This window comes from Oncorhynchus tshawytscha, linkage group LG14 (assembly GCF_018296145.1).
Source record: "Oncorhynchus tshawytscha isolate Ot180627B linkage group LG14, Otsh_v2.0, whole genome shotgun sequence".
Classification (NCBI taxonomy): domain Eukaryota; kingdom Metazoa; phylum Chordata; class Actinopteri; order Salmoniformes; family Salmonidae; genus Oncorhynchus; species Oncorhynchus tshawytscha.
The window spans coordinates 42,541,433-42,565,581 of record NC_056442.1 but is presented as its reverse complement, the minus strand read 5'-3'; the positions used below and the strand labels follow the sequence as shown (position 1 = coordinate 42,565,581).

Genomic DNA, 24,149 nt, shown 5'->3' with positions numbered 1-24,149 from the left:
GTACTCCTTGTTTATTGCCAAGTTATTGTTATTTATTGTGTTAATATTTAACAGTCTTATCTGCAAATGTTCTTACTTTTTAACTCTGCATTGTTGGGAAAGGGATCTTAAGCAAACATTTCACGGTAAAGACTACACATGTTTTATTTGGCGCATGTGACAAATAAAATGTGAATTGATTAACATTCTTTGGATAATATCCTAATAAAATAGAATGATTTACGAAGATTGAAATGCCATTTCTTTAAAAGTTTTGCAACTTCATATAATAATTTTACATTATACATCAATATAATGTGCCTTGGTTAGGGAGGTGACCAAGAACCCGATGGTCACTATGACAGATCTCCAGAGTTCCTCTGTGGAGATGGGAGAAACTTCCAGAAGGACAACCATCTCTGCAGCACTCAACCAATCAGGCCTCTATGGTAGAGTGGCCAGACGGAAGCCACTCCTTAGTAAAAGGCACATGACAGCCCGCTTGGAGTTTGCCAAAAGTCACTGAAAGACTTAGACCATGAGAAACAAGATTCTCTGGTCTGATGAAACCAAGATTGAACTCTTTGGCCTTAATGCCAAGCGTCACGTCTGGAGGAAACCTGGCACCATCCCGACAGTGAAGAATGGTGGTGGCAGCATCATGCTGTGGAGATGTTTTTCAGCTGCAGGAACTGGGAGACTAGTCAGGATCGAGGGAAAGATGAACAGAGCAAATTACAGAGAGATCATTGATGAAAACCTGCTCCAGTGCACTCAGGACCTCAGACTGGGGTGAAGGTTCACCTTCCAACAGGACAAAAAACCCTAAGCACACAGCCAGGACAATGCAGGACTGGCTTTGGGACAAGTCTCTGAGTGGCCAAGCCAGAGCCCAGACTTGAAACGGATCGAAAATAGCTGTGCAGCGACTCCCCAAATACAGGTGTGCCAACCTTGTAGCGTCATACCCAAGAAGACTTAAGGCTTAATCACTGCCTTAACTACTGAGTAACGGGTCTGAATACTTATGTAAATGTAATATTTCTGTTTTTTATTTGTAATACATTTGCAAAAATGTCTAAAAACGGGGTTTTGTTTTTGTCATTATGGGTATTTGTGTGTACAGTAGATTGATGATGATTTTTTTAAAGGCTGTAACGTAACAAAATGTGTAAAAAGTCAAGGGGTCTGAATACTTTACGAATGCACTGCAGAACATTGTGGCAATGCTTTGAGAAATACTTCCATTATCGTTGAAGTTTGTTTTTAGAACAATTCTGGATCATCATGTCATAACCTTACAGAATCATTTTATAAGAGTCTTGCAAGAAGTTTGCTGTTATAGGTGTTAGTAGTAATGTCTCCCTTAACATTAACTGAATATTTTGGAAAGAATATTGTAGGTTGAAAAATGATTCTAAAGTTTCTTCTTTAAAACGTCAGACTTGATTTTCCCTAATGAAAAATGTATCAACCCATACAAAAATGTCCATGAATCATAATCCACTTATTAATTCACATTTCCTGTTGCTGCAAGATTATTTTCCTGCTGTGAGAAACTGGTCCCATTAAGATCCCATGCCTGGATAGGTGTCTCGGATATCCATTAATGTTAGTGAAATATTCCAGTGATGTTTTCTCCGAACTAATTTAATTGAATGCAGATGATTGCTGAAGAATGTTTAGGGAACATTATTGGAATAATCATGTCATAATGTCACACTGTAACTTCATGAAAGCATAGTGGGAATATTCCCTGCTTGTTGTTTTGCATGTTTTTGATAACATCTTCATCAACATTAGCAGAAACGTTCACGTAATATATTCTCAGAGCCATTTATATTACTCTCACATTTTGTTGTGTCAGTATGTTTTAAAAGTACTTGTACATTGTGTTATTACATTACCTGGAAACCTAATGAGAATGTTTGGGGAATGTTCTGCGGTGGTTGTTACAGATGTTGTACACAACATTTTAGTGAACGTTATGAGAAAATTCCAAGTATAATACATTTAAAACACCTTAAAAACAACATTTGGTTATCAAAAACATTATTGGAATGTTTTTAGGATGTTCTCATCCTAATGTTCAATAAAACCCGAACTATAACATAAGTTAATGGTCTGGGAATGCTCACAGTTTGCTGGGTACACATGTCTTACCCTCGTCTCTGTTCCACACGGCCAGAACTCTGTACATGAAGGCAGTGACGGTAGCAGCGAAGAACCCTCTCCAGTAGTTCCTCACAGTGAAGAAAGTAGACATTGCCTCAATACTGAACAGCAAACCTATCACACACACGCATAGGCACACACAAACACACACACACACACACACACACACACACACACACACACACACACACACACACACACACACACACACACACACACACACACACATTACTTAGAAACACACAGGAAGATTATTAGTAACTATGCCCCAATCAGGGGAGTGACGGGTGTAAGACTATTTCCAAGATAAATACACTCAATACTGAACAGCAAACCTATCACACACACGCATAGGCACACAAACACACACACACACACACACACACACACACACACACACACACACACACACACACACACACACACACACACATTACTTAGAAACACACAGGAAGATTATTAGTAACTATGCCCCAATCAGGGGAGTGACGGGTGTAAGACTATTTCCAAGATAAATACACAACGAAGAGGACTAAAGGTCAAGAGGACTAAAAGTCAAGAGGACTAAAAGTCAAGAGAGGACCATGGAAATAGTGTTTTTTCTGTAATAGGGAATTATTGATCGATGGGTCAGAGAAATGGGAGGAATTTTTCTAGGCATTGAGCCTGAAATAGTATACTTGTTATTTGGCCATTGGCCCAGTTTTATTGCAAGGATTTCTAATTGGTCAAACACAGGCTAGGGCTGGGTTCTAAAACTACATCCGGTCCCTTTGTTCTGTGGAGAGAATCAATGAGGTCAGGGGAGAATGAACATCTACCTCAGCATAACATCTATGATCTGTCCTCTTTGAATAAACCCATTTTTCTCCCCCTGATTTGCTTAAGGGGTCTGTGTTATTGAAGAGTAACATCAACTGCTAACAGGGGGGAAGAAGTAAACCTTCTCCGACCCAGCCAGTGTATCAGTCAGTGAGTGTTATGTTGGTGCCACTCACCTCCTATAGGGGCAGCGAAAACACAGCTCACCCCCACAGCACAGGCAACTGATAACAGCTCAATGTTCCTCGACTCATTCTAGGGAGAGGGAGAGGTGTGTTTACGTTTACAGACACACACACACACAGCCTGCGAGGTAGGCTGTTGTCAGGATGGATGTAGGCCTAGTAGTGTGGAAGGAGGCAGACAATGATGCTAAATTTTTTCTGCACAAGGTCAGGGCTTTTATGAGCAAAAATGGGGAATAAATAAGCACGAAAAGTAGGCTACTACATTATTTACAAAATAGTCAACAGGACGAAGAGCAATATCAACTGGATTTAAATAAACAAGTCAGCCCACTGACCTCCCCTAGGGCAGGCCTCAGTAATGCCTGTTAGCAATTAGCATGCACAGCAGCAAGTATAGCCCAACATATCCCTGTCACAGCTGTTGTGACAGGGGAAAATTGGGATAATGCATTTCACCATGGAATATACAATTTCACACCAACAGGTTGGCAGGAACAGTTAAAACATTGTGCTCTCCAACGCACCTCAGTTTTCCTGTCACAAGGAAATATGAAGAATTCTTCTCCAGCTACCAGGACAAATAGGGTAAGCAAGCATTTATATTTCTTTAGCTTTGCAAGAGCGCTAAAGTGTTAATTCCTAAACATGATTACTTTGTAGGTAATATTTGAATGAAGAAATGCATGGATGGAAGAGTAATTCATGTGGAATCGCAAACAAAAGCCATAAAATGAGGCATATTCATATACAGTACAGATACAACACAGAGAGGAGGGGGGAAGAGAGAAAGGATGAGGGAAGGAGAGAATCGAAAGGGAGCCGAGGGAGAGAAGGAAAATATTAACTTCTTATGTCTGGGGGCAGTATTGAGTAGCTTGGATGAATAAGGTGCCAAGAGGTGCCCAGAGTAAACTACCTGCTACTCAGTCCCAGTTTTCAATATATTTGCATATTATTAGTATATTTTGATAGAAAACACTCAGTTTCTAAAACTCATATGACAGGCAAAAACCTGAGAAAAAATCCAACCAGGAAGTGGGAAATCTGAGGTTGGTCGTTTTTCAACTCATTCCCTATTGAAGATACATGTTGCACTTCCTAAGGCTTCCACTAGATGTCAACAGTCTTTAGAACCTTGCTTGATGCTTCTACTGTGAAGTGGGGGGAAATGAGAGGGGAATGAGTCAGAGGTCTGCCAGAATGCCTTGAGCTCGTGACGCTCGTTCACGTGAGAGCGAGCTCTGTTCCATTGCATTTCTACAGACAAAGGAATTCTCCGGTTGGAACATCATTGTAGATTTATGTTAAAAACATCCTAAAGATTGATTCTAATACTTCGTTTAACATGTTTCTACGGACTGTAACGGAACCTTTTGACTTTGGCTCATAGTGAACGCACTTCGTGAGTTTGGATTTGTTTACCAAACGCGCTAACAAAAGGAGCTATTTGGACATAAATTATGGACATTATCGAACAAAACAAACATTTATTGTGGAACTGGGATTCCTGGGAGTGCATTCTGATGAAGATCATCAAAAGTAAGTGAATATTTATAATGTTATTTCTATTTCTGACTTCTGTTGACTGCACAATATGGCGGATATCTTTTTGGCTTGTTTGGGCTCTGAGCGCCGTACTCAGATAATTGCATGGTCTGCTTTTTCCGTAAAGCTTTTTTTGAAATCTGACACAACGGTTGCATTAGGGAGAAGTGTATCTAAAGTTCCATGTATAACACTTGTATTTTCATCAACATTTATTATGAGTATTTCTGTAAATTGATGTGGCTCTCTGCAAAATCACCAGATGTTTTTGGAACTACTGAACATAACGCGCCAATGTATACTGAGATTTTTTTAATATGAACTTTATCGAACAAAACATACATGTATTGTGTAACATGAAGTCCTATGAGTGTCATCTGATGAAAATCATCAAAGGTTAGTGATTAATTCTATCTCTATTTCTGATTTTTGTGACTCCTCTCTTTGGCTGGAAAAATGGCTGTGTTTTTCTGTGACTTGGCTCTGACCTAAAATAATTGTTTGTGGTGCTTTCGCCGTAAAGCCCATTTGAAATCGGACACTGTGGTGGTATTAACAAGAAGTGTATCTTTAAAATGGTGTGAAATACTTGTATGTTTGAGTAATTTTAGTGATGGGATTTCTGTTGTTTTTAATTTGGCACCCCCTGCACTTACACTGGCTGTTTTCATATCGATCCCGATAGCGGGATCTCAGCCCTAAGAAGTTTTAAGGGGAGACGGATGGACAGACGGACGGATAGACAGACAAACGTACAGTATGCAGCAAAGCAGTGGTCAACTCTTGAGGGGACTTGGGGGTTTGGCTCAAAGATTCCAAAGATTCCCCCCGCACCCCAGCCCTTCAAACAAACACCACACAACTAACCTACAGTACAGTTCTGTCATTAGGGAGAGAGGAGTCTGTTAGGTGAGTTATGGATTTAAGCATCTCGATTACAGTGGAGTTTGTTTGACTGCACGATCAGTGGCTGCAACATCAAATCGAATCAAAATGTATTTGTCACATACACATGGTTAGCAGATGTTAATATGAGTGTAGCGAAATGCTTGTGCTTCTAGTTCCAACAATGCAGTAATAACCAACGAGTAACCTAACCTAACAATTTCAAAACAACTACCTTATACACACAAGTGTAAAGGAATGAAGAATATGTACATAAAAATATATGAATGAGTGATGGTACAGAACGGCATAGGCAAGATGCAGTAGATGGTATCGAGTACAGTATATACATATGAGATGAGTAATGTAGGGTATGTAAACATATAAAAGTGGCATAGTTTAAAGTGGCTAGTGATACATACAGTGCCTTGCGAAAGTATTCAGCCCCCTTGAACTTTGCGACCTTTTGCCACATTTCAGGCTTCAAACATAAAGATATAAAACTGTATTTTTTTGTGAAGAATCTACAAGTGGGACACAATCATGAAGTGGAACGACATTTATTGGATATTTCAAACTTTTTTAACAAATCAAAAACTGAAAAATTGGGCGTGCAAAATTATTCAGCCCCCTTAAGTTAATACTTTGTAGCACCACCTTTTGCTGCGATTACAGCTGTAAGTCGCTTGTGTATGTCTCTATCAGTTTTGCACATCGAGAGACTGATATTTTTTCCCATTCCTCCTTGCAAAACAGCTCGAGCTCAGTGAGGTTGGATGGAGAGCATTTGTGAACAGCAGTTTTCAATTCTTTCCACAGATTCTCGATTGGATTCAGGTCTGGACTTTGACTTGGCCATTCTAACACCTGGATATGTTTATTTCCCTCACCTCCTCCCTGTAGGCTGCAAACTTGATGATTGAGTTGGAGGCGTGCATGGCCATGCAATCGTGGGTGAACAGGGAGTATAAGAGAGGGCTGAGAACGCACCCTTGAGGGCCCCAGTGTTGAGGATGAGCGGGGTGGAGATGTTGTTACCTACCCTCACCACCTGGGGGTGGCCCGTCAGAACAGCATTCTCACATAGGTATTCCTCTTGTCTAGATGGGTTAGGGCAGTGTGCAGTGTGGTTGCGATTGCGTCGTCTGTGGACCTATTGGGGCGGTATGCAAATTGAAGTGGGTTTAGGGTGCCAGGTAGGGTGGAGGTGATATGGTCCTTGACTAGTCTCTCAAAGCACTTCATGATGACGAAAGTGAGTGCTACGGGGCGGTAGTCATTTAGCTCAGTTACCTTAGCTTTCTTGGGAACAAGAACAATGGTGGCCCTTCTGAACAGCAGACTGGGATAAGTGGGAACAGCAGACTGGGATAAGGATTGATTGAGTGTGTCCGTAAACACACCAGCCAGCTGGTCTGCGCATGCTCTGAGGACGCGGCTGGGGATGCCGTTTAGGCCTGCAGCCCTGCGAGGGTTAATACGTTTAAATGTTGTACTCACGTCGGCTGCAGTGAAGCAGGGTCCGCAGGTTTTGGTAGCGGGCCGTGTCAGTGGCACTGAATTGTCCTCAAAGCGAGCAATGAAGTTGTTTAGTCTGTCTGGGAGCTAGACATCCTGGTCCTCAAAGGGCTGGTTTTCTTTTTGTAATCCGTGATTGACTGTAGACCCTGCCACATACCTCTTATGTCTGAGCCGATGCACTTGCTAGTAAACTCGCTCACCGCATCAGCGTATTCGTCAATGTTGTTGTTTGACGCAATGCGGAACATATCCCAGTCCACGTGGTCGAAGCAATCTTGAAGCGTGGAATCAGATTGGTCGAACCAGCGTTGAACAGACCTGAGCACGGGAGCTTCCTGTTTTAGTTTCTATCTGGAAGCTACAAAATGGAATCATGGTCAGCTTTTCCGAAAGGAGGGTGGGGGAGGGCCTTATATGCATTGCGGAAGTTAGAATAACATTGATCCAGGATTTTACCAGCCCTGGTTGCACAATCGATATGCTGATAGAATTTAGGGAGTCTTGTTTTCAGATTAGTCTTGTTAAAATCCCCAGCTATAATGAATGCAGCCTCAGGATATGTGGTTTCCAGTTTACATAGAGTCAAATTAAGTTCGTTCAGGGCCATCGATGTGTCTGCTTGGGGGGGAATATACACGACTGTGATTATAATCGAAGAGAATTCTCTTGGTAGATAATGTGGTCGACATTTGATTGTGAGGAATTCTAAGTCAGGTGAACAGAAGGACTTGAGTTCCTGTATGTTGTTGTGATCACACCACATCTCATTATCATAAGGCATACCCCCCCGCCCCTCTTCTTACTAGAAAGATGCTTGTTTCTGTCGGCGACAATGCGTGAAGAAACCAGGTGGCTGTACTGACTCCGATGGCGTGTCTCAAGTGAACCATGTTTCCGTGAAGCAAAGAACGTTAGTCTCTTATGTCTCTCTGGAATGCAACTTTTGCTCGGATTTCATCTACCTTGTTGTCAAGAGACTGGACATTGGCGAGTAGTATGCTCGGGAGCGGTGCTTGATGTGCCCGTTACCGGAGCCTGACCAGAAGACCGCTTCGTCTGCACCTTTTACGGCATCGTTGTTTTGGTTCGCCGGCTGGGATTCGATCCATTGTCCTGGGTGGTGGGCAAAACAGAGGATCCGCTTCGGGAAAGTCATATTCCTGATCGTAATGATGGTGAGTTGACGTTGCTCTTATATCCAAATAGATGATAAATAGTTATAGCGATAGTAATAAGATGTACTGTGGTTTAGTTGTGAGGTTAGGGTATGGAAGTGAAATACTGACAGAGGCATGTATAGGGTTGAAAGCTTATTAAGAACATATTGGTAACAATGTGGTAACGTGTGTGTACAGGTGTAGTTTACCTCATAGATTCCTCCAAACAGAGACATGAACTTGCAGAGAAGTGCAGCACCAAGACTGGCAATGTGAACAAACGGACTCTAGAGAGGAAGAAAGAATGACGTGAATTATTTCTTAAAACACTTGGTATAAAAAAATATATTTTTGTTACATACTTAAAGAAAACCACATCACACTTAAACTTCAGTTTCACTCACCCCAGAATAAAAACAAGTCACATTTTGCCAAAAGGTTCAATGTAGTCCAGAGGTTTAAAACAGAAACATATCGGAAAGTGTGACACCCTCCAGGAGACTAACCTACTCCTGGTGTTGAGAAGAAACACTTCTCCCCAATACAACTAGTCTCTTTCTCTCTCTTCCTCTCCTTCTCCACTTTGTTTACCTCTCAGAGAGGAGGAAAGGTGTCCAGTCTTTCTCTCTCTCCACTTTGTTTACCTCTCAGAGAGGAGGAAAGGTGTCCAGTCTTTCTCTCTCTCCCTCTCTCTCTCCACTTTGTTTACCTCTCAGAGAGGAGGAAAGGTGTCCAGTCTTTCTCTCTCTCCACTTTGTTTACCTCTCAGAGAGGAGGAAAGGTGTCCAGTCTTTCTCTCTCTCCCTCTCCTTCTCCACTTTGTTTACCTCTCAGAGAGGAGGAAAGGTGTCCAGTCTTTCTCTCTCTCCCTCTCCTTCTCCACTTTGTTTACCTCTCAGAGAGGAGGAAAGGTGTCCAGTCTTTCTTTCTCTCCCTCTCCTTCTCCACTTTGTTTACCTCTCAGAGAGGAGGAAAGGTGTCCAGTCTTTCTCTCTCTCCCTCTACTTCTCCACTTTGTTTACCTCTCAGAGAGGAGGAAAGGTGTCCAGTCTTTCTCTCTCTCCACTTTGTTTACCTCTCAGAGAGGAGGAAAGGTGTCCAGTCTTTCTTTCTCTCCCTCTCCTTCTCCACTTTGTTTACCTCTCAGAGAGGAGGAAAGGTGTCCAGTCTTTCTCTCTCTCCCTCTACTTCTCCACTTTGTTTACCTCTCAGAGAGGAGGAAAGGTGTCCAGTCTTTCTCTCTCTCCCTCTCCTTCTCCACTTTGTTTACCTCTCAGAGAGGAGGAAAGGTGTCCAGTCTTTCTCTCTCTCCCTCTCCTTCTCCACTTTGTTTACCTCTCAGAGAGGAGGAAAGGTGTCCAGTCTTTCTCTCTCTCCCTCTCCTTCTCCACTTTGTTTACCTCTCAGAGAGGAGGAAGGGTGTCCAGTCTTTCTCTCTCTCCACTTTGTTTACCTCTCAGAGAGGAGGAAAGGTGTCCAGTCTTTCTCTCTCTCCCTCTCCTTCTCCACTTTGTTTACCTCTCAGAGAGGAGGAAAGGTGTCCAGTCTTTCTCTCTCTCCCTCTCCTTCTCCACTTTGTTTACCTCTCAGAGAGGAGGAAGGGTGTCCAGTCTTTCTTTCTCTCCACTTTGTTTACCTCTCAGAGAGGAGGAAGGGTGTCCAGTCTTTCTCTCTCTCCACTTTGTTTACCTCTCAGAGAGGAGGAAAGGTGTCCAGTCTTTCTCTCTCTCCCTCTCCTTCTCCACTTTGTTTACCTCTCAGAGAGGAGGAAAGGTGTCCAGTCTTTCTTTCTTTACCTCTGTTTCACTCCCTGTTTTAACACTCACTCATGACCTCTCGCTATGTGTCTCTCTCTCCACTTTTCAAACTGTCTGAAAGGAGGGAGAGGTCTACAGTCTTTTTCTTTCCAAAATGTATGCACTCAATGCTTACTGTAAAGGCACCCTGAATAAGAGCATCTGATAAATCACTAAAATATCAAATGTAAACATGTTTCCCTCCCTGTTTAACACTCATTCATAGCCTGAACCCTGCTGCTGAAGTCACTGCTGGGCATCTGTCATTTCTGCCACAACAGAGCAGAGTGGAGTAGAACACTTTAAATGGTGCTGAAGTGTTATTGTCTCGAGGGAGAGATGCTGGGGAAGGAGTCACCCTATGTGTCCTGTCATTTAAAAAATTGTAATTTAACCCAAGCATCATCATTCTATCCCTCTCAGGACAGCAGGCTCACCTGTGAATGCAATTGGTTTAATGCATTCACTGTCTCATACAGTATAATGAATGCTCACACACACATCTCACATGTACATCTTCTCAGAAACATGTGTGTACACAAACACCCTCATCAGTGTGTTCCTATACGTCTCCTCTCCTCCACTGTATCATTGACTAATCTCAGCTCTTTCAAGATTACAATGATCAAATTTTCTTTCCCTCTTCCACCCCAGTCTCCTCTCTACCATCCTTCATCCCCCTCTACTCTCTAATCCACCCTCCTTCATCCCCCTCTCCTCTCCTCTCTACCCTCCTTCATCCCCCTCTCCTCTCCTCTCCTCTCCACCCTCATTCATCCCCCTCTCCTCTCCAATCCACCCTCATTCATCCCCCTCTACTCTCTAATCCACCCTCCTTCATCCCCCTCTCCTCTCCTCTCCTCTCCACCCTCATTCATCCCCCTCTCCTCTCCAATCCACCCTCATTCATCCCCCTCTACTCTCTAATCCACCCTCCTTCATCCCCCTCTCCACTCCTCTCCTCTCCTCTCCACCCTCCTTCATCCCCCTCTCCTCTCCTCTCCTCTCCTCTCCTCTCCTCTCCACCCTCATTCATCCCCCTCTCCTCTCCAATCCACCCTCATTCATCCCCCTCTCTTCTCCAATCCACCCTCCTTCATCCCCCTCTCCTCTCCAATCCACCCTCCTTCATCCCCCTCTCCTCTCCAATCCACCCTCCTTCATCCCCTCCTCTCCTCTCCAATCCACCCTCCTTCATCCCCCTCTCCTCTCCACCCTCATCTATCCCCCTTTCCTCTCCTCTCCACCCTCATTCACCCCCTCTCCTCCCCTCTCCTTTCCTCCCTCCTTATCCCCCTCCCTCCCTCTCCACTGTGACCAATGGGGTGGCCTGAGTGCAACGTGTGTGGCTGTATGACAGGGACACAGGACACGTGTAACCACAACCACATGCCTCTGTGTGTGTGTGCTTCACCGTGAGAACCACTTGTCCTGTGAATTACAGATGAATTTATTGATTTTTCGGGTCTTCGGGCCAGAATTCATCTGCTGGCTGTCAAATGGAGTGTGTCTGCATAACAGTACTGTACTGCCAGCAACAAGTGACAACTACCCACACTCACACAAGCCTGACTGTGAGAAGAGGATGTGTGTGTATGCGTCAGAGGACTGTGTGAGGTGAGAACAATGTTTACAGAGTGTGTGTACTGTGTGTAGAGAGTGCGTGTGTTACCTCCTTGCCCAGAGGCATGCCACTGCCCAGGGCAGAGGTGAGGCCGATGACTTTGGCCACAAAGGTTTTAAAGGTGAGGCATTCTTTCAGCACTACACCCCTCAGAATGGTCTTAATCTCTGGGATACCTGAACCTAGAGGGGGAGGGGGAGAGGGGGTTAGTGTGGGTATGCTATGGTCAGTATGTGTGTGTGTGTGTGTGTGTGTGTGTGTGTCTTACCTACGGCCTGTGGGGCCAGTAGCTGTGTGAAGCCAGCTGAGAAGGTGATGAGCACCACAGGGTAGGTGACCCAGGCTAGGTACTGGAGAAACACATTACTCTCCAGGTTCACATACATCCACTTCTGTGCTGTGGACACACACACACACACACACACCAAAATCAATTTGATGTCAATCATAAAGTAAAAGTACATCCAAAGTCATGCTTCAACTGAGACAGACAGAAGGATTAGTACCTCAACAACAGTAGAACACGCAGGACTCCCCTCCCTAAAAGGACTGCTTTACAGGGAGAGATCAAAAGTGTGTGTGTGCCTGTGTGTGTGCATGGGTGTGTGTGTGTGTGCCTGTGTGTGTGCATGTGTGTGTGTGTGTGTGCCTGTGTGTGTGCATGTGTGTGTGTGTGTGTGCGCGCGTGTTTGTGTGTATGTGGAGAAAGGGGATAAGAGGATGTGTCTATATGAGCGTCTTGCTTCTAGATTACTCTCTCTTCACTTTCTCCACATGCATCAGTCTCCCCCTTGGCACACACACAAAAATGCAGCAATGTGTGTAAATGTCTGTTTGACATGATTAAAAAAATCAGAGGAGGGATTTCTAATGGCAGAAAAAGACACACACACACACACACACACACACACACACACACACACCTGCATGCAGCTCAGGGAGACAGCAATTTGCACTGTAGATCACCATGAACACACACACACACCCTGGTTTGACGAGTGTATGTGCGTAAACCACAGTGTCAGATTATCTTGAGTGTGGCTTAATGTCTTCGTTAAGCTGCATGCAGGAGTTGTGTCAAATTTATTGATTCAGCCAAAGGAACAGTGTTTCAAGTTTTATTAGTTGTATGTACAGTTGAAGTCAGAAGTTTACATACACTTCGGTTGGAGTCATTAAAACTCATTTTTCAACCATTCCACAAATTTCTTGTTAACAAACTATAGTTTTGGAAAGTCGGTTAGGACATCTACTATGTGCATGACACAAGTATTTTTCCAACAATTGTTTACGGACCGATTATTTCACTGTATCACAATTCCAGTGGGTCAGAAGTTTACATACACTAAGTTGACTGTGCATTTAAACAGCTTGGAAAATTCCAGAAAATGACATAATAGCTTTAGAAGCTTCTGATAGGCTAATTGACGACATTTGAGTCAATTGGAGGTGTAGCTGTGTATTTCATGGTACCACATTCATCGGTACAAACAGTAGTACGCAAGTATAAACACCATGGGAACACGCAGCCATCATACCACTCAGGAAGGAGACGCGTTCTCTCTCCTAGAGATGAACATACTTTGTTGAGAAAAGTGCAAATCAATCCCAGAACAACAGCAATTGACCTTGTGAAGATGCTGGAGGAAACAGGTACTAAAGTATCTATATCCACAGTAAAACGAGTCCTATATCGACATAACCTGAAAGGCCGCTCAGCAAGGAAGAAGCCACTGCTCCAAAACCTGCCATAAAAAAGCCCGACCACGGTTTGCAACTGCACTGTTTGGCCATAATGACCATGGTTATGTTTGGAGGAAAAAGGGGGAGGCTTGCAAGCCGAAGAACACAATTCCAACCGTGAAGCTCGGTGGTGGCAGCATCATGTTGTGGGGGTGCTTTGGCACAGGAGCGACTGGTGCACGTCACAAAATAGATGGCATCATGAGGAGAGAAAATTATGTGGATATATTGAAGCAACATCTCAATACATCAGTCAGGAAGTTAAAGCTTGGTCACAAATGGGTCTTCCAAATGGAAAATGACCCCAAGCATAACTTCCAAAGTTGTGGCAAAATGGCTTAAGGACAACAAAGCCAAGGTATTGGAGTGGCCATCACAAAACCCTGACCTCAGTCCTATTGAAAATGTGTGGGCAGAATTTAAAAAGTGTGTGTGAGCAAGGAGGCCTACAAACCTGACTCAGTTATATCAGTTCTGTCAGGAGGAATGGGCCCAAATTCACCCAATTTGAGGAATGCTACCCGAAACGTTTGACCCAAGTTAAACCATTTCAAGGCAATGCTACCAAATACGAATTGAGTGTATGTAAACTTCTGACCCACTGGGAATGTGATGAAAGAAATAAAAGCTGAAGAAAAAAAAATTATCTCAACTATTATTCTGACATTTCACATTCTTCAAATAAAGTGGTGATCCTAACTGACCTAAGACAGGGGATTGTTACTAGAATTAAATGTCAGGAATTGTGAAAAACTGAGTTTAAATGTAGTTGGCTAAGGTGTATGTAAACTTCCGACTTCAACTGTACATGGTATAAACCGTCCAACGAAATGCAAACTTGCTGTTCCCTTTGCAAAAATGCAACAACAATAAGAAATAATAAAAGACAATAATACGAACATAAAGTAAATGGTTCAGTAGAATAAAATAAACATTTTAGCATAAGTATAATACAGGATGGCACAATTTATGGTCCAATATGTACATGTGTTCTGGGGAAGGGGGGGGGGGGGCAAGTGTTTAAATTGTGCAGTATATAGCAATCATAATAAGAGTCTGGTAAAAGCAGTGGTGTGTGGGTGTGTGTGTGTGTGTGTGCATGAGTGAGTGAGTGAGTGAGTGAGTGAGTGAGTGAGTGAGTGAGTGAGTGAGTGAGTGAGTGAGTGAGTGAGTGAGTGAGTGAGTGCATGTGTGCGAAGGTGCAGAGAATCAGAGCAGCTGGCCAGTCCAATTAAAGTGTTCTGCAGTTTGATGGCTTGTAAATAGAAATGGTCTCTGAGCTTGATGGTATCAGACCTCATGCTCCGATACCATCTGCCACTGCGGGTGTGCGGGATCTCTGATGGTGTGGCGGGCCTTCCTCAGGCACCGTTTTGAGTAGACTGTGGATGGGTGTACTGGGCCATCTTCACCAACCGCTGGAGGGCTTTGTGGTTGTGCAATTCTCGTACCAGGCCGTGATGCAACAGGTCAGGACGCTCTCGATGGTGCAGGGGCAACATTTGGAGCGTACCCGGAATGGCATGCCAAATTTCTTCAGCCGCCTTGGGAAGTTAAAGACACTGTTGACAAGAGTGGTGGTGTTGATGGTCCATGACAAGTCCTCGGTGATGTGGATGGTGAGGAACTTTAAACTGCTGACTCTCTCTCTCTCTCTCTCCAGTCCCATTGATGTGAATCAGGGCATGTTCCTCCTCTGCTTGCTGAAGTAAACAATGAACTCCTTGGTTTTGCTGACGTTGAAGGAGAGGTTGTTATCCTGTCACCACAATGCCACTTCACTAACCTACCTAGTTAAAAGGCCTACAACTGTGGTGTCGTCACCAACCATTATGATGGAGTTGGTATCGTACAAAGCCACGCGGTTGTGGGTGAACAGGGAGTACAGCTGAGGACACACCCCTGGGGGGCCCCTGTGCTAAGAGTCAGTGTGGGGGGCCTCCCGGGTGGCGCAGTGGTTAAGGGCGCTGTACTGCAGCACCAGCTGTGCCATCAGAGTCCCTGGGTTTGCGCCCAGGCTCTGTCGTACCCGGCAGCGACCGGGAGGTCCGTGGGGCGACGCACAATTGGCCTAGCGTCGTCCGGGTTAGGGAGGGCTTGGTCGGTAGGGGTGTCCTTGTCTCATCGCGCACCAGCGACTCCTGTGGCGGGGCGGGCGCAGTGTGCACTAACCAAGGTGGCCAGGTGCACAGTGTTTCCTCCGACACATTGGTGTGGCTGGCTTCCGGGTTGGATGCGTGCTGTGTTAAGAAGCAGTGCGGCTTGGTTGGGTTGTGTATCGGAGGACGCATGACTTTCAACCTTCGTCTCTCCCGAGCCCGTACGGGAGTTGTAGCGATGAGACAAGATAGTAGCTACTAACAATTGGATACCATGAAATTGGGGAGAAAAAGGGGTAAAATTCAAAAAAAAAAAAAGTCAGTGTGGAGGCGGTGCTGTTACCAATCATCACATGGTCTGCCCATCAGGAAGTCCAGGATCCAGTTGCAAAGGGTGGTGTCCTGATCTTGGTGTCAGGCTTGGAGTGAACAATAGTGTTGAATGCTGAAATGTAGTGAATGAACAGCATTCTTACATAGGTGCTCCTCTTGTCCAGATGTGTTACAGCCGTGTGAATAGAGGTAGGCAAATAGGAGTGGGTCCAGTGTGCCTGGCATGCTAGCCTTGATGTGGGCCATGACCAGCCTCTCAAAGTATGTGTCCTAATGTGTGTGTGTGTGTGTGTGTGTGTGTGTGTGTGTGTGTGTGCGTGTGTGTGTGTGTGTGTGTGTGTGTGTGTTTTCTAGTGCGTGGGTGTAAGCGGAGGTGGTGGATAGTCCCTGTTGGACAGGTGGTTAGTCATCATGTATCCAGTTAAAAAAGCTGTACAGCTCGTTTGTGTCAAGATAGAAGACTTCCACCTTGACAAGATATACACACAAAAGATACATTCAAACCTAATGGGAGAACACTGAGAATGTGCTTACACACACCATGGGGTCTAAGTAGTCTGTGCACCATTTGGCTTCCCTGGATCCTCACCCGCCAACCCTCTCTCCTCCCTCCTTCTCTCCTCTCTTATCCCTCCCTCACCTTGTAGACAGGTTGCGATAGAGAAGTCGATGACCCAGCTGACTAGAGACATCATTAGACCAAGGAGTCCTTCCTAACTCCCCCCTTCCCAACTCCCTCTCTTACATTGTAGACAGATGCCGATACCAAAGTCGACCAGCCAGCTGAGTAGAGCCATGAATAGACCCAGGAGGATGAGGAAGATCCAGTCTTCACCAACACAAGAGATGAGGAACTTCTGACAGCGCACCGTACAGACTGGAGGGAAGAGAGAAACAGGTGCACACTGTTAGACGACAACAACAACACTTACTACTACAGTACCAGTGAGTCAAGTCAGTCAGAACTACAATATAAACTAACCAACACATCTTACAGACTGAGGAGAGAAGTGTAGCATTGTTAAAACTACATTACCCATCTTGGAGTCAGGACCACCCATACAATGTAACACCCTCAACATTTTTTACTAAGTTAACTTTTGCACAGACTAGTATCATTTAACACAGTGATCCTCTCCTCTAACTCCCCCTCCCCTACACACACACACACACACAACCATTTCTTCCCCTATTTCCCGAAAACTGTTGTAACATTATTCCTGATCCCCAGTCATCTTATTCAGTCTTCTCTCATCTCACCAATGTACTAAACCACACTAATGCTACTTTACCACAGTACAAGATTCTTTCTTTTCCTCATCTAAAGCATTACTACTCTCCCCATTTCTGACTCCACACTTTCCTCCTCCTCTATAGTACGGCCTGTGTGTGCTATTGTATAGGGCAACAGGTTGTAATGTTGATGACATGGATAGGGGTGTACAGTCGTGGCCAAAAGTTTTGAGAATGACACAAATATTAATTTTCACAAAGTCTGCTGCCTCAATTTGTATGATGGCAATTTTCATATACTGCAGAATGTTATGAAGAGTGATCAGATGAATTGCAATTAATTGCAAAGTCCCTCTTTGCCATGCAAATGAACTGAAACCCCAAAAAACATTTCCACTGCATCTCAGCCCTGCCACAAAAGGACAAGCTGACATCATGTCAGTGATTCTCTCATTAACACAGGTGTGAGTGTTGACAAGGACAATGCTGGAGATCACTCTGTCATGCTGATTGAGTTCGAATAACAGACAGGAAGCCTCAAAAGGAGGGTGGTGCTTGGAATCATTGTTCTTCCTCTGTCAACCATGGTTACCTGCAAGGAAACACGTGCCGTCATCATTGCTTTGCACAAAAAGGGCTTCACAGGCAAGGATATTGCTGACAGTAAGATTGCACCTAAATCAACCATTTATCGGATCATCAAGAACTTCAAGGAGAGTGGTTCAATTGTTGTGAAGAAGGCTTCAGGGCGCCCAAGAAAGTCCAGCAAGTGCCAGGACCGTCTCCTAAAGTTGATTCAGCTGTGGGATCGGGGCACCACCAGTACAGAGCTTGCTCAGGAATGGCAGCAGGCAGGTGTGAGTGCATCTGCACGCACTGAAGCGAAGACTTTTGGAGGATGGCCTGGTGTCAAGGAGGGCAGCAAAGAAGCCACTTCTCTCCAGGACAAACATCAGGGACAGACTGATATTCTGCAAAAGGTACAGGGATTGGACTGCTGATGGTACGAACACATCCTCCGAGAGTAACTTGAACAGTTGAACGGTTTTCCTCCGACACATTGGTGAGGCTTGTTTCCGGGATAAGCTGGTGTTAAGAAGCTCGGTTTGGCAGGTCATGTTTCAGAGAACATTCGAGTCCCGAGCTCGTTGGGGAGTTGCAGCAATGAGACAAGATCAAAATTGGGGGTAAATAAGACTGACTTTGAGTGTCCCTGTGTAGAACCTTCACAACATATCCCTTCGAGCATGGTGAAGTTATTAATTACACTTTGGGTGGTGTATCAATACTAGAGGTCGACCAATCGGTCGAATGGAAGATTAATTAGGGCCGATTTCAAGTTTTCATAACAATTGGAAATCTGTATTTTTGGGCGCCGATTTAAACGCTTAAAAAATGTTTTATACCTTTGTTTAACTAGGCAAGTCAGTTAAGAACACATTCATATTTTAAATGACGGCCTAGGAACAGTGGTTTAACTGCCCCGTACAGGGGCAGAACGACAGATTTTCACTTTGTCAGCTCGGGGAATCCAATCTTGCAACCTTACAGTTAACTAGTCCAACGCAATAACGACCTGGCTCTCTCTCGTTGCACTCCACAAGGAGACTGCCTGTTACGAGAATGTAGTAAGCCAAGGTAAGTTGCTAGCTAGCATTAAACTTATCTTATAAAAAACAATCAATCATAATCACTAATTAACTTCACATGGTTGATGATATTACTAGATATTATCTAGCGTGTCCTCCGTTGCATATAATCTGACTGAGCATACAAGCATACAAGTATCTAAGTATCTGACTGAGCAGTGGTAGGCAGAAGCAGGCGCGTAAACATGAATTCAAACATCACTTTCGTGCGTTTTGCCAGCAGCTCTTCGTTGTGCGTCAAGCATTGCGCTGTTTATGACTTCAAGCCTATCAACTCCCGAGATGAGGCTGGTGTAACCGAAGTGAAATGGCTAGCTAGTTAGCGCACACTAATAGTGTTTCAAACGTCACTCGCTCTGAGCCTTCTAGTAGTTGTTCCCCTTGCTCTGCATGGGTATGCTGCTTCGATGGTGCTTCAATGGTGGCTGTTGTCGTTGTGTTGCTGGTTCGAGCCCAGGGAGGAGCGAGGAGAGGAACGGAAGCTATACTGTTACACTGGCAATAGTAAAGTGCCTATAAGAACATCTAATAGTCAAAGGTTAATGAAATACAAATGGTATAGAGGGAAATAGTCCTAGAATTCCTATAATAACTACAACCTAAAACTTCTTACCTTGGAATATTGAAGACTCATGTTAAAAGGAACCACCAGCTTTCATATGTTCTCATGTTCTGAGCAAGGAACTGAAAGTTAGCTTTCTTACATAGCACATATTGCACTTTTACTTTCTTCTCCAACACTTTGTTTTTGCATTATTTAAACCAAATTGAACATATTTCATTATTTACTTGAGGCTAAATTGATTTTATTGATGTATTATATTAAGTTAAAATAAGTGTTCATTCAGTATTGTTGTAATTGTCATTATTACAAATAAATAAATAAAATAATTGTCCGATTAATCGGTATCGGCCTTTAGGTCCTCCAATAATCGGTATCGGCGATGAAACATCATAATCGGTCGACCTCTAATCAATACACCCAGTCCCCTCCTAACTCAGTTGCCAGAAAGGAAGGAGATGGTGTAGGGATTTCATCATGAGGCCAATGGTGACTTTAAAACAGTTACAGGGTTTAATGGCTGTGATAGGAGAAAACTGAGGATGGATCAACAACACTGTAGTTACTCCACAATATTAACCTAATTGACAGAGTGAAAATAAAGAAGCCTGCACAGAAAACAAATATTCTAAGTCACTGCAACAAGTCACTAAAGTAATACTGCAAAAAATGTGACAAAGCAATTAACTTTTTGTCCTGAATACAAAGTGTACAATGTTTGGGGCAAATCCAATACAACACATTGCTGAGCAACACTCTCTATATTTTCAAGCATGGTGGTGGCTGCATCATGTTAATGGTATGCTTGTAATCGTTAAGGACTGAGGAGTTTTTCAGGATAAAAAAGAAGTGGAATAGAGCTAAGCACATGCAAAATCCTAGAGGAAAACCTGGTTCAGTCTGCTTTCCAACAGACACTGGGAGATGAATTCACTCTTCAGCAGGACAATAACCTAAAACATAAGGCCAAATCTACAATGGAGTTGATTACCAAGAAGAAGGTGAATGTTCCTTAGTGGCTGAGTTACAGTTATGACTTAAATCTGCTTGAAAATCTATGGCAGGACCTGAAAATAGTTGTCTAGCAATGGTCAACAACCAATTTCACAGAACTTGAATCATTTTGAAATTAATAATGGGCAAACGCTTCTACTAAGCTAACATATGTATTTTTTAAAGATGGTTATGCCAACGATCATTTAGCTATTTGATTTTGAGGACCCCTTTAGGTATAAGAAAAAATAATAACTTGATGAAACATTGAATTTGACCTGCTATTAGCACATACAAATAACTGATTCATACATGGAAAATCAGATAGTACAAAAATAAATCAAAAGGAAGCTTGTTTTAAAATGTCTGTCCTATATCTGAAAGACATAAGAAAGATCAGGATTTTTGTCCCAAAAAAATTACCCATATTTAACAACCAAAAAATGTGCCCTAAACTACTTCTATATACATTTTGGTAAATTTTTAAAACTGGTACAGGGCAACCTTCAGACGAGTCTCGTGAGGCTTGTGTGCATCCTAGAGCAAAACATCTACTGACATGTAAGTGGTTGTGAGGGTCTCAGTACAGGGGAGTGAGTGTTTTAATAAATAAACTAAACAATAAACACGAAACACAAACATCGCACCAACAAGAAACAGAGTCGATAACACCTGAGGAAAGAACCAAAGGGGAGTGACAGATATAGGGAAAATAATCAAGGAGGTGATGGAGTCCAGGTGAGTGTCATGAGGTGCTGGTGCGCTTGACGATGGTGACAGGTGTGCGGGTTAAATCAGCAGCCTGATGACCTAGAGGCCGGAGAGGGAGTATACGTGACACTTGGCACACCTATATTTGGGGAGTTTTCCCCATTCTTCTCTGCAGATCCTCTCAAGCTCTGTCAGGTTGGATAGGGAGCATCGCTGCAGTTCTTTTCAGGTCTCTCCTGAGATGTTCGATCAGGTTCAAGTGTGGGCTCTAGCTGGGCCACTCAAGGACATTCAGAGACTTGTCCCGAAGCCACTCCTGCGTTGTCTTGGCTGTGTGCTTAGGGTCTCTGTCCTGTTGGAAGGTGAACCTATGCCCCAGTCTGAGGTCCTGAGTGCTCTGGAGCATGTTTTCATCAAGGATCTCACAGAATTGTGCTCTGTTAATCTTTGCATCAGTCCCTGACACTCAAAAACATCCCCAAAGCATGATGCTGCCACCACCATACTTCACCGTAGGGATGGTGCCAGGTTTCCTCCAGACGTGACGCTTGGCATTCAGGCCAAAGAGTTCAATCTTGGTTTCATCAGACCAGAGAATCTTGTTTCTCATGGTCTGAGAGTCTTAATGTTTCTTTTGCCAAACTCTAAGCAGGCTGTCATGTGCTTTTTACTGAGGAGTGGCTTCCGTCTGGTCACTCTACCATAAAGGCCTGATTGGTGGAGTGCTGCAGAGATGGTTGTCCTTCTGGAAGTTTCTCCCATCTCCACAGAGGAACTCTGAAGCTCTTTCAGAGTGACCATCGGGTTCTTGGTCACATCCCTGACCAAGACCCCTCTCCCCTGATTGCTCAGTTTGGTCGGGCAGCCAGCTCTAGGAAGAGTTACAAACTTCTTCCATTTAAGAAAGATGGAGGCCACTGGGTTCTTGGGGACCTTCAATGCTGCAGACATTTTTTGGTACCCTTCCCCAGATCTGTGTCTCGACACAATACTGTCATGGAGCTCTACGGACAATTCTTTTGACCTCATGGCTTGGTTTTTGCTCTAACATGCACTGTCAACTATGGACCTTATATAGACAGGTGTGTGCCTTTCCATATCATGTCCAATCAATTACATTTACCACAGGTGGTTAAGTTGTATAAACCTGTCACATATGATCAATGGAAACAGGATGCACCTGCGCTCAATTTCAAGTCTCATAGCAAAGGGTCTGAATACTTATGTAAATAATGTATTTTGTTTTTTATTTTGAATACATTTGCAAAAATTTCTAAAAACCTGTTTTCGCTTTGTCATTATGGGTCTGAATAGTGAGTGGTTACGTTTAGGGCTATGGTTGTTTCCATCAACTACTGGATCATCAAGTATTCTCAGGCTTGCTAGAGAAATGTGAACTGCAGTGGAGCTCTGGTCTGAGCAGTGTGCTCTGACTCCGCCCATTACAACTTCGCTCCCACTGCTGGGCAATTCTTCTAGGGGGGGTGGACCATTCTTGGCACACACAGCAAACTGTTGAGTGTGAAAACCCCAGCAGCTTTGCAGTTCTTAACACAAATTGGTGCGCCTGGCACCTACTACCATTCAAAGGCACTTAAATATTTTGTCTTGCCAATTCACCATTTTATTGGCACATATACGCAATCAATGTCTCAATTGCATCAAGGCTTAAAAATCCTTCTTTAGCCTGATTGAAGTGGATTGAACAGGTGATATCAATAAGAGATCATAGCTTCCACCTGGATACAGCTGGTCAGTCTATGTCATGGAAAGAGCAGGTGTTCATGATGTTTTGTACACGTGCAGTCTATTTCTAGTTAACAGGCTGTTCAGTCTACCAAAAACAAACATATTCATCATTATTATCACCATCAACAGTAAACAGAATGAGGTGGCTCACACACCACAAACACTGTACGAGCAAATAAACATCAAAACACACACACACTGACTGCACAAACACTCAAAAACTCTCCCTCCCAAATCCCTCCTTAAATACCCTCCAGTTTATTTATGTTAGTAACAATGTAACTACATGGTATCTGGCAAAGTTTATGTGAAGTGAGACTTGTTTCACAGTAACAAAGAGAGACAGAGAGAGACCTGGTCAGGGAATATGGTCTGGTTACAGTATGTCCAGCTGGAGTGGTCAGTATTGGTCAGTACTCACTGCGACACTTGGCGCAGCAGCCCTTGTCATTCTCCAGAAGTTCCAGGGAGCGTGAGCGGTCTGTGACCGAGGGCCTACGCACCCCCTACCTGGAAGAACCCAGACAGGTTAAGGGAGCTGCATACGCCCCCAACTCTTAGCGACCATACATCTGGAAGAACACACAGACAGGGTTAAGGGAGAGCAGTACCAACTCCTGTGTGTAGCGACCATACATCTGGAAGAACACACAGACAGGGTTAAGGGAGAGCAGTACCAACTCCTGTGTAGCGACCATACATCTGGAAGAACACACAGACAGGGTTAAGGGAGAGCAGTACCAACTCCTGTGTGTAGCGACCATACATCTGGAAGAACACACAGACAGGGTTAAGGGAGAGCAGTACCAACTCCTGTGTGTAGCGACCATACATCTGGAAGAACACACAGACAGGGTTAAGGGAGAGCAGTACCAACTCCTGTGTGTAGCGACCATACATCTGGAAGAACACACAGACAGGGTTAAGGGAGAGCAGTACCAACTCCTGTGTGTAGCGACCATACATCTGGAAGAACACACAGACAGGGTTAAGGGAGAGCAGTACCAACTCCTGTGTGTAGCGACCATACATCTGGAAGAACACACAGACAGGGTTAAGGGAGAGCAGTACCAACTCCTGTGTGTAGCGACCATACATCTGGAAGAACACACAGACCAGTACCAACTCCTGTGTGAAGACCATACATCTGGAAGAACACACAGACAGGGTTAAGGGAGAGCAGTACCAACTCCTGTGTGTAGCGACCATACATCTGGAAGAACACACAGACAGGGTTAAGGGAGAGCAGTACCAACTCCTGTGTGTAGCGACCATACATCTGGAAGAACACACAGACAGGGTTAAGGGAGACAGACCAACTCCTGTGTGTAGCGACCATACATCTGGAAGAACACACAGACAGGGTTAAGGGAGACAGACAAGGG

The 24,149-nt window shown here is 44.1% G+C and overlaps 2 protein-coding genes and 1 long non-coding RNA gene across 4 annotated transcripts in view; all 3 read right to left on the bottom strand.

Moving 5' to 3' along the window:
• LOC112267238 (chloride channel protein 2) overlaps nt 1-24,149 on the bottom strand; it is a 464,010-nt gene that overhangs the window by 434,927 nt on the left and 4,934 nt on the right. The window lies entirely within an intron of this gene.
• The window catches only part of LOC112267448 (chloride channel protein 2-like), a 64,196-nt gene that overhangs the window by 39,680 nt on the left and 367 nt on the right, over nt 1-24,149 (bottom strand). The window contains exons 3-13 of the mRNA XM_042296593.1: nt 23,951-24,043; nt 23,704-23,796; nt 23,506-23,598; nt 23,376-23,402; nt 23,186-23,270; nt 16,613-16,744; nt 11,961-12,089; nt 11,741-11,874; nt 8,482-8,559; nt 3,153-3,231; nt 2,143-2,268 (exon numbers count right to left, since the gene is read on the bottom strand). Of these exons, the coding sequence (XP_042152527.1) occupies nt 2,143-2,268; nt 3,153-3,231; nt 8,482-8,559; nt 11,741-11,874; nt 11,961-12,089; nt 16,613-16,744; nt 23,186-23,270; nt 23,376-23,402; nt 23,506-23,598; nt 23,704-23,796; nt 23,951-24,043 (1,069 nt within the window). The remainder of the gene's footprint in view (nt 1-2,142; nt 2,269-3,152; nt 3,232-8,481; nt 8,560-11,740; nt 11,875-11,960; nt 12,090-16,612; nt 16,745-23,185; nt 23,271-23,375; nt 23,403-23,505; nt 23,599-23,703; nt 23,797-23,950; nt 24,044-24,149) is intronic.
• On the bottom strand, nt 8,598-10,057 carry LOC121839281. Of its 2 annotated transcripts, none has more exons than XR_006078858.1 (3): nt 9,909-10,057; nt 9,478-9,855; nt 8,598-9,347 (listed from the first exon to the last, which is right to left on the bottom strand). It is a non-coding gene; the product is annotated as an uncharacterized LOC121839281 (long non-coding RNA). The 2 variants fall into 2 exon arrangements; XR_006078857.1 differs by having other exon boundaries at nt 8,848-8,863; nt 9,035-9,855.